At 40.2% G+C, this 11,065-nt stretch overlaps 1 protein-coding gene across 4 annotated transcripts in view; it reads right to left on the bottom strand.

Annotated features, from left to right (window-relative positions):
• MAP7 (microtubule-associated protein 7) overlaps positions 1 to 11,065 on the bottom strand; it is a 163,004-nt gene that overhangs the window by 18,465 nt on the left and 133,474 nt on the right. For all 4 annotated transcript variants that reach the window (XM_008574671.1, XM_008574738.1, XM_008574802.1 and 1 more), the window contains 4 exons: positions 9,329 to 9,453; positions 3,752 to 3,861; positions 3,169 to 3,455; positions 715 to 943 (listed from right to left, as the gene is read on the bottom strand). In XM_008574671.1, coding sequence (XP_008572893.1) covers positions 715 to 943; positions 3,169 to 3,455; positions 3,752 to 3,861; positions 9,329 to 9,453 — 751 coding nt within the window. The remainder of the gene's footprint in view (positions 1 to 714; positions 944 to 3,168; positions 3,456 to 3,751; positions 3,862 to 9,328; positions 9,454 to 11,065) is intronic.

Genomic DNA, 11,065 nt, shown 5'->3' with positions numbered 1-11,065 from the left:
TTTCCCCCCCCCCCCCCACCCAGCTAGTTGGTACAGGGATCTAAACTCTTGACCTTGGTGTTATAACACCCAAGGTGAAGTTCTGTTTGTTTGAAGAACAATTGTATTGACATTAGCCTTATTAGCTCCAGAGGGTGACTGATAAAGCAAACTGTCCCTGGCATACTGTCTGGCAGGCAATCATGGGGCATTTCAATATTTCACCCAGCTGCTCCCTGAGAGAGACAAAACATGAACCCTTACTATGTAGCTTGAGAATGATAATTACAAAGATAATGTGGAAACTTGGAGATTTGAGATATGTTAAGTAAAAAAGCAAACTGCACAACTGTACCTCCACTGTGGTTATAATTCTGTAAATATGCATGTATGTATACATGTATATACATACATACCCCCCATACTGTTCAAAGACTAGAAAGGACCACCTAAAATGTACACAATTACTGAAAATTGGTAAGATTATGAATACACATTTTTATTTCTTTAAATCTTTCTTCATCAATGTCACTGTATTGTCATTAAAATGAGGAAATGTGATTTAAAAAAATCATTGCATAGTCAAAGAACACTAGGTAACAGTAATTCTGTAACAGCTCATCATTCACCTTTGTCACTACCACAACCTCCTCCCTCGCACACAGAAGACTTAATTAACCCAGGTGTCACTACGCGATCACTGACATCATGTCATTGAGTGATGTCACCCCTTACCTTTCAACCTCTTCCTTCTCCTTCCTCTCCCTTTCCTCCTTCTCTCTCTGCTCTCGAGCCAGCCGTCTCTTCTCAGCCAGAAGCCTTGTGGCCTCTTCTGGGTCGGTGGTTCCTGCAGAAGTCTTAGGAGAAGCACTGGTAGTCACAGTGTGTGACGGGGCTGGGACCGAGGCTGGAGCAGGGGCTGGGGCTGGGGCCAAAGCTGCGGTTGGGGCCATGGCTGGAGCAGCTGTACAAACAGGTACAAGGAGAAAACCAATAGGAAACAAAACCCAAAGAACAAAACAAAAACGAGCATTCCCCACACCTCAGGTCTAGAATTCATCATTACATAAGAAAGGGGAATGTTTATTACTGTGTGTTCTCATGGTTTCACTGTATTCTATTTGTAACCAAGCAACAGATGACAAAAAACTACAAGTGTAAGTGAGACATTCAACAAAGCTAACACTCTCTCACCAAGTCTTATTTTTATACTAGTTAAATCAGGGAACAATGTATATTGAATGTGTACTTAGCATACAGAGCCTCATGTTAGATTCTTTAGGAAGTTATACTGAGCAAAAAGAAGATGAGATCTCCCATTTGTCTTTTATTACATTTTAAAAATTCTTACTCTTGTGACTATTCACTGTAAGAGCACTAAAGCCTTTCTGTGACCATCATCGGCTTCCAAGCCACAAGTCCAGATTCAGGCTGGGAAGACGACACCCAGTGAAGAGCCACTGTTGGTCTGCCCAGTGCAGTCTCCAGGTCTGAGCTGGGAGGAGCCAGGGCCTCTTCAGGAGCTGGCACTGACATCGCTTACACCTCCCCACCTCCACTCTTGAGTCCTGACACCAAGATGCAAGACGGTAGCAGCAGTTCTCTGGCCTTGTTCAGATTTAGAAAGATAACTTAAGGGCTGGTGCTGCAGGGAGCCCCACCCTGAACCTCACGGTTCTGCACCACAGTAGGCACCTGACTACTCCAGACCCTTTTTCAAGACTCACATTTCTACTTCTGCTAAAGAAAGGATTTTTTTCTTTTTTTTACCATCATGATGCTCTCTGGCCCTTCTCTCTCTTTCCACACAAGCAAACACTGAACTCTTCCATTCTTTAACATCTGTTTGAGTAATCTATTCTTTCTTTGCCCCTATCCTCTATCTTTGAATTAAGCCTTCAGTGGAAAACTTTTGAATAAAGACAACTTTCAATAAGAAATATTGAGGGATGGCCAGTTACTCAGTTGCTTAGAGTGTGATGTTATAACACCAAGTTGACCCTGTACTGGCCAGCTACCAAAGGAAAAAAAAAAAAAAGAAATATTGAATTCCTAATTCCAGGTGATTTTAGATTTCTAAATAGTATCTGGTTGTCCTGGCAGAGATGAGAACAACTGGGTCTTCTGGAAAAAAAAATTCTGACCTCTGTCAAGCACAGAGCCCAAGCCAGTGCTCCTTAAACTCTAGCATGCACAGGAATAGGTTTGCCAGACTTAATTAGTTATGTTATATTTTATCTGGCAATCCTGCATAGGAATCAACTGACAACCTTAGTATCTTCCAGAATTATTGTTCCACCACCACATAAACTGATCCAGTAGGTCAAAGGTAAGGCCAGGGGTGTATTTTCAAATATCATAGATGTGATGATTTAAAAGTATTTCCAAAAAGTCTCTGAAAATCCTCCCTTCAAAAGGTGGATTAATCTCTCAACCTAGTGAGTTCAACCTAGTAACTGGCTTCTAATGAACAGAATATGGTAGAAATATCGGTGTGTGGCTTCTGAGGTGAGGTCATAAAAGACACTGTGGCTTGCTCCCTATTCTCTCCCAGATCACTTACTCTGAGGGAAGCAGCAGAGCAAGCACACAGACCATGAGGACATCAGGTGACACTATGGAGAGCTCCACGTGTCATGAAACTGAGGCCCCTGCCCACAGCCATGTGTGTAAGCCGTCCTCCAGCTCCAGCTGAGTCTTGAGATGATGGTGGCCCTGACTGACAGCGTGACTGCAATCTCATGAGACCCTGAGCCAGAACCACCCCACGAAGCTGCTCCCAAATCCTTAACCAAGATGCAGGTGATATAATAAATGTCTGTGGTTGTTTCAAAGTGCTAAGTTTTGGGGTAATTTGTTCCACAGCAATAGGTAACCAACACAACAGGTGATTTGCTGTGGGTGCTCTGAACACATTTTGTGAAACGCTGGACTCAGCCAGTGAAAGGACTCAGAAACCATGCCCGAATTAACACACTGTGGCTCCCACAATAGGCTTCTGGATGTACAATTCTACTGTTGTCATACATAAGAAAATTATACTTAAGGCCTCCAAATTGACCTCCCAATTCAATTTCCAAATCTCCAACAAGAAAAGAAAAAAAAGCTAAATAAAAGCAGCACTCCTGTGAAAAAGAGAAGTACAGACAGCGACCAACCCACATCCCTCATGAGTCAGTTCATTCTCACCAGGGACAGCTTCTGCTTCGACAGGTGTCCCTTCTTCAACTGTGGCTTCTTCTACCGTCACTAAAGGTGCTCTGCCCTTTAGCGAGGGCTCACTGGCAACTTTCTGAAGTTCCTTCTCGGGGTCTTTTTTCTCCGGTTCTACTTTGACCTCTCTCTTGACAGGGCGGATGTTGCCGGGGGATGGGGGCCGGGCCTGAGCAGCAGCAGCAGTTTTGACTGAGCCGGGAGGCAAGGAGGAGGCCGGTCTGGGTGTGCCAGGCAAATGAGGGAAGGACTTGGAGGGGAGCCTGCGCAAGAGAGGGGACACATCAGAACAGGCTGACCTGAGCCTAGAACACCAGCTCATGGAAAAGAAAGGCAGATATTGAGCTATGTGTATCTGTCTTTTATGAGCTAAATGCAGAAACAGAGTCACTTTGGAGACCCATTCCGATCCAATATTCCTTTTTTCTTTCCTTTAAGAAGGAATGTTATTTCCTAAGTCAAAGCAAAACCATGTGGGGAGAACAATTCGCTTTCAGAGGGCAGAGGCTACTAATACTCCACGTGGAGCAATCCAGCCAGCCTGTCATATTCCACTTACCAAAGCCGGGAGGGAGCTGGAGATCTTGCTTTGGGATTAGATGGAGACAGAGACCTTCGGGTGCCAGATGTAAGGTAGAAGGGTATATTTTCTCTTTCTCTTTTATAGCCCTAAGTTCAGAGAAACTCAATAATTAGGTTTTTCCATGAGTGAGACAACCATATTCACATCACAGTACTCAACAGGAGAACTACAAACCATTTAGTGACTTTTCAGAAATTTTCTAAACTATGTCACATATATACATATCATCTCAACAAAAGGCCTCCCTTAGCTTAAAACTGAACAATGTAACTAAATTAACACAATGTGACACTAATAAGGTGGTTCTGGGGTGATTTGGACTTATATTTGTAAAAAACAAAAAACCAAAACATTCACACTTTTAGAAAGCACCTATACTTTGTTTCTAAAATTAACTAGAGCAAAATCTCTGTTGGGTTTATTCCACACAAATGTAAAAAACACACCTTTTCTCTTTTAATGCCCCCAAACATACCATAGCTCAGCCTTTAAAAAAAAAAAAATTTACATGCCTGCTCTATCAGACATTATTTCTTCCTTTATATTGATGTTATAGAAACAAGTCCTTCCTCATCTAGTATCCTCCTGCTCTTGAGGAAAAGTCAGGTTCAAGGTGAAGAATTTTAGCTATTTTTACTCTTCTGTACCAGGGATGAAACTGAAATCTGAGGGTGAGCCAGAACACCAGCCCTCCCCTCACTGCCAACTAGAAATTCAGCCAGAGAGATGACACCTTTCTTAATTTGAAATGGGCAAAGGGAAGCCAAGAGAAGTGTTCTGATATTCTAAAATCAATCAAGACAAAAAAATGCACAAAGCAGAATAGACCCATTGCAAGTACTTGACACTTCTCGACAAGGCCCTGGGATGGGAATGGATGCATGCTGGAGACACCCATGTGAACACATGTCAGGAAAGCAGACCGCAAGTGTGCTGGGGAAGGGGCAGACTACGACCTACTCTCAGGGAAAATAAGCTGTAGTGCACCTTTTCTTTTCTTCTTTTTTGCCTGGCCAAGCATCAACTCCTTTCTTCCTTCCCTTTTATTCCTCTCGAAGTGCCTTCTAATGGCTTCTTTCTATTTTCCTTAGTAGCATACTAATTGATGGACTGGGCTATAGGAGGGGGAAAACAATCTAAGTGTCATACAGTACTCACTGTCTCCTTGGCATCTCTAGCAGAAGAAATGAAGAACAGGGCAAAAAAGAGTCTCACAAGGTGTGTGCTACCTCTGATCATTTCCAGCTACATGACTACCTTCACCCCCATTTCTAGTCCCAAAGGGCAGGAGGTGAGGCCTTGCAGAGCTGCTGCAGTTCTTGGGTAGCAAAAGCTGCAGCCACCATATGGGATCCTCTTGGCTGGTGTACAGGCTGGCAATTATGTCTCTGGCAGACCAGTCTTCAGGGTGGAAGGCCCAGGGCTCTTCCCAACCGGAGGTTGGGGTTATAAGCACCTAGAGTAGCCTTTTTCTTTTTCTCAGAACATTTTAAATTGGCTGAAATCAGATCAAGGAGAGATCTGAATGGGAAATAAGTCAGGAAGGGTAATTTGTGATGTGAAGAGTTTGGGGACAAATTGCATCATCTGTGCCTTGATGAGCCTGGGATCAAGAAATGAACCTATGTAAAAATGCATAATCCTCCGTCTTTTTACTAAAGTGCCACTGAGCCAAGTACTTCTTCCTCTCCTAAAACTGATCTCCTTTCATTACCTAGGGGTAGGGGGCAGGGGAGGAGTGATTTGGGAAAAGGCTCAATACTTGAGGTAATCCCCTCCCAAGCTCTTGTATCCAATCACCTATTTGGGTACCACATATGTAAAGGCATCCCTGACTCTCATCCTGATCTAATAACCAGTCTGTACAATCACCTTTCCTTTGAACACTTTCCACAATGCTGAAAGGTAACACACACAGCAAGCTGCCCATGTCAGTGGTTAAGACAACCTACCAGCAGGAGAAAGACTTTAATTTCACAATTACAGGTAGGCTTAGAATATAAATATCCTTCTAGAGAGACAGAATGAATACATTGACAGATACTCTAAGGCAGTCCTGTCCAATAGAACCTTCTGTAATGATGAAAATTTTCTAAATCTATGCTGTCCATATGGTAGCTACTAGCTACATTTGGTTATCTGAACTTAGATATAAATTAATTAAACAAAATTAAAAATTCTATTCAGTCTTACAAAACATTTTCAGTGCTCAGTGCCCATTTTCAGTGACCATTTGAATTTAGATCTAAATTAATTAAAATTACATACAATAGATAAAGAAATTAAGACAACAATTCCATTTATGATAACATCAAAAAGAATAAAATATTTAGAATAAACTTAACCAAAAGGTCAAAGACCTGTGCATTGAAAACCAGAAGACGCTGCTGAAAGAAATGAAAGTTAACACAAATAAATGGGAAGTGATCCCGGAGTTAATGGAATGGAAGACTTAACATTATTAAGATGTCAATACTGCCAAAAGGTATCTATAGATTCCATGCAATCCCTACCAAAATTCCAATGTCATTTTCTTGCAGAAATGGAAAAATCCATTCTAATACTCATATGAAATCATAATGGACCCTGGGAGCCAAAAGAATCTTGGAAAAGAACAAAGATGGAGGTCTCACACTTCCTGTTTTCAAAACATTACAAAGCTACAGTAATCAAAACAATGTGGTAGTTATAAAGACAGACATATATAGACCAATGAAATAGAACAGAGAACCCAGAAAAAACCCTTGTGAGTACAAATGCCAAGACCACTCAACGAGGAACATATACTCTTCAACAAATGGTGCTGGTCAAACTGAATATCCATGAGCAAAGAATGAAGTTGGACCCTTACCACATACAATACATGAAAATTAACTCAACATGGTTTACAGACCTAAATATAAGACTTAAAACTATTGCTCAGTTGGTTAGAGGGTGGTGCTGATAAAACGATAAAATTACTGGAAGAAAACACAGATGACGCTAGATTTGGTACTGATTTCTTGGAAGCAACACCAGAAGCACAGGCAACAGGGCAACAACAGACATACGACAATATCAAACTTAAAAACTTCTGTGTATCCAAGGACACAATCAACAGAGCAAAAAGGCATGGAATGGGAGAAAATATTTGTGAATTATCTACTTGATAAGGAATTACTATCCAGAGTACATAAATAATTCCTACAACTCAACAACAACAAATCAAATAACCCAATTAAAAAATGAGCAAAAGACTTGAATAATTTCTCCAAAGATGATATACAAACTGCCAATAAGCATTCCAAAATTCTCAAAGTCACTGATCATTAGAGAAATGTAAATCAAAACCACAATGAGATTTCATCTCAAATCCTGTATGATGGCAATTATTAGAAAAACAGAAAACAAGTGTCAGTAAGGACGTGGCTAAATTAGAGCCGTTGTGCACTGTGGGTGGGAATGTAAATGGTGCAGCTGCTAGGGAAAACAGTATGGAGGCTCCTCAAAAAACTAAAAATAGGATTACCACATGATCCAGCAATCCCACTTCTGGGTATATACACAAAGAACTGAAAGAAGGATCTTGGAGATCTGCACTCCCGTGTTCTTAGTGGCATTATTCACAATAGCCAAGAGGTAGAAACAACCCAAATATACATCAATGGATGAAGGGATAAAGAAAATGTGGTGTATACATAAATAAAATGGAATAGTATTTGGTCTTAAAATAAAGGAAATTCTAACACACGCAACGAAGATAAACCTTGAGGACATTAAACTAAGTGAAATAAGCCAGTCACAAAATTTCAAACAATGCACGATTCCACTTACATGTGGTATCTAAAGTAGTCAAGAAACAGAAAGTAAACTGGTCCTAGCAAGAGTCTGAGAGGAGGGGGAAATAGGGAGTTGTTTAATGGGTACAGAGTTTCAGTTGTGTAAGATTTAAAAATTTCAGGAGATTGGTTGTACTACAATGTAAACATACTTAGCACTGAACTTAAAAATGGTTAAGATGGTAAATTTTATGTCAGTTTTTAAAAATCAAAAACTCAGTTTGTCAGTCTCACTAGCTACATTCCAAGTGCTCAATGCGACTAGTCACTACTGAATTCCACAGTGAAGCTCTAGGGTATAAATGTGATTTTCCGACACTAGGTATTTGCCTAAATATTTGGTTGTAAGGAGGTGAAAAGACAGCTAACTGATCAAACCAAGAAAGAGGAACACACTTGAAAAAAACCCCAAAACAAATGACAATGACAAATCCATCTCATTTAATCTGTTAGCTAAGGGCCAGCCCTCCATCTTCCCTCAAGGAATGCTAATATTTTTGTTTTTACCCATAACAAAATATTTCTACTTTGGAAAGTGGTCTTTTCCCCTGCCCAGTAAATACCCAATGTTTGGGGCCAAAGCTGTTTTAACTGGCTTTGTCCACAGCCAGGATCCCTGAAGGCACCAACACAACAAAAAATTAAAACTTCACAGATATCAAAGGTAGTTTCGTCTTTGGCTTAGACGGCTGGAAGCCTGACTCAATCAAGAATTGAACACTGATTCCTGAAAGCTTGAAAGGGTTTGAAAGAAAATTGCCTGTAGGCAAAACTATCAAGCTCTCACAACCCTCAAATCATCCTCTAAGCAAAATCCTTTTAAGTGTCCATCAGCTTTATAAATCTAATTGCTTTGGGAAATTAAGATTTTTAAAAAATTGTTCCAGCCTTTCATTAAGGCTCATAACTACTATCATGAGAGAGAGGAAATGAGATCTTCTGGATGATTGGTGAGTCCCTCAGGACTAGAGTACAATGTCTGAAGAGCATAGGACAATGTCTACCTCTTTCAATAGATACCGAATAAACACAAAGTTTAAAACAAAGAAGAAGAAAGATTCCTGGAGACTTAGGAAATTACCTCACTGCATTTACAGCACGGTGATAATTAACATTAGCTCAGCCACCTTGCCAGTAACAAGTACAAATTTTATTCTTCACTTGCAAAATCTGAGTTTATAGCAACAACCAGTAGCCTTTCAAGAATTATTTAGCAAATAACTCATGTTTACAAAATACTTTTTTCACTGTATTTTGAGATCTGGACCTTGGCAGGGATTAGCTAAGCTGGAGAAAAATGATTTATCTTGCTGTTTAAGTGAACTGCATTTAGAGTTCAGCCAGTTTCTGGCTATGGTTGGAATAAAATGCCAAGGTAGCAAGGCCCACTTCCCTTCAAAGGCCATTTAGTTTTCTTACTTTCAAAAATATCCTGGCATTGCATTTATTTGGATAGAGGTTGCAGCAGTGTAGGTCAGCCACTCATACATGCTTGAACAAACAACCATTGCATCTTCAAATTCAAATTTTTAAGGAGAGTAAAACCCTAAGTTGAGAGCAAGTAGGGAGACACTACCACCCAGCCAGCCAGATTCGTGATTGGAGGGATAGATGGGATGGTGGATGTTGCAGTCTCCCCCTCTTCCACCCACACTGCACCTCAGGGTGTTGTCCAGTCTACACAGAAACATCACTGGCTTCCAGACTCGCCTGGCTGCTCCAACCAGCTACTCACCGCTGTGCCATGAAGGGTCTTCCTGCGTGCAGAGCCCTCAGGTGGTGTTACAAAGAGTTTTGGTCGATCCATCGGATTTCTAGAGTGTGCAGCTTTGTAGGGCATGGTGATGGGGCTGCAAGATGCTGAACGAGGACAAATGGGGATAACTAGGATGCAGGTGATTGGTTTTACACAAAAGAGTGCCAGAGGAGCAGGTGAAGAAAGCCAAAAGCAGGTTCAGGAAAAGGAGCAAAGCAGAGACAGAGAGAAAAGCAGGGAGAAGATATTATTACCTAAAGGTACCCAGAACCATCATTCTCAACTCTCCTCACAGTCCTATAAGTTTATGATGTGCCCCAAAGGAAGGCAAGTCCAAGTGAAAATTCTGGAATACATTGTTAGTTATTTGGCTAGTTAAATAATGATTAAAGATATCGATGTAATCCAATACTTATGGAGAGCAATAGCCTTATATTCCTACAAATTGATGGTTCTGGTAAAATGCTATATCAGTGATATAAGATAATTTTTATATGAAGATTGATTTATAATCAGTTTTTCCTAATTAGCTTTAAGATGGAACAGAAGGTGGAAAGAGAGGAAGCGTGCAAGCAGACAAGAAAGATATACTACCACTATTTCAGGATTCAAGCTCAACAGCCAGTGGGGGGAAAAAGCAACTGAATTTAAAAAAATGTTAAATGACCAAGTCTTACCAGGTGTTAAGACTTGTTACAAGGATAGCAATAATTTCTAGAAAAAATTCGGTGTTTTATCCATTTAAAGGCAAACCAAATGTGTGCTTCTGGATTTTCCCAAAAGCCAAGGCATTTGATGGTTTATAGCAGCAGCAGCAGAACATATGGGGAGATGGGATATAACTTTTTTAAATGGTGAATAGAACATAAATATGTTAGAGTTACAAAAAATAAGGCTGAATCATGAATAGCTCTTACAGTTTTACTCAAGACGAAATCTTTTTTTGAAAAACCATAGTTTCTGACCATTCACCTTCAAAGGAACAGTGTCATTAATCAAGTTATCCTGAGCAACAATAAAATTCATGTAACACTACACAGGTATCAAGAGTATAGGCACTAAGGTTCCAAGGCCCATTTTCAGATCTCATTCAGAAATCTTGTTTTCCACCAAAACTAAGACAATTGAACATGACCACTGAGGAGAATACTATGTATTTTGACTGGGATATAAAATGACTTTACCCAACCCAAGCTGTTGTGGCAACCTTTTAAAGAGATCATTATGCTAGCTAAACAGTATTAATAAATTAAAAGCTCAAAGTTTCACAAGTCAAATTTGGAGTAATCTTAATTTCAGGATTATAGAGTTTAAAAAATATTTGCTACTTTGGTTTAACCTACAGACAGAAAATTGATCGGACTGCATCTTTACTCGTGTGTTCTCTTTCATTAAATGCCCTGTAGTATCTTTTGGTTATCACTGGATGGTTAAGGCAGTGAATAGATTGGAAACTGCATCCTCCTTTTCCATCATCTGCAAACAGAATTCTGTTTCTTCAGGATAAACTAAAACATTCTGCATTCCCTCAATTCTCCTTAAAAGAATATGTGTGTCTTACTGGGGAATTGACATAAAGCTTAATGGTGATGGAAGTATTTGTATAGTGAGGAAGATCCTCTTGTCATTTTGCTTGCTGTGATCACAGGGAAAACTACTTGAAAATAATCTTTTCTCAAGTGCCATAACCAGGCATTTGCATTTCCCAGACAAGAA

The sequence above is a fragment of the Galeopterus variegatus genome, unplaced genomic scaffold (assembly GCF_000696425.1).
Source record: "Galeopterus variegatus unplaced genomic scaffold, G_variegatus-3.0.2 Scaffold4, whole genome shotgun sequence".
In the NCBI taxonomy this organism is placed as follows: domain Eukaryota; kingdom Metazoa; phylum Chordata; class Mammalia; order Dermoptera; family Cynocephalidae; genus Galeopterus; species Galeopterus variegatus.
Note: the sequence above shows the minus strand (reverse complement) of the source record. Positions and strands in the feature narration are given on the sequence as shown.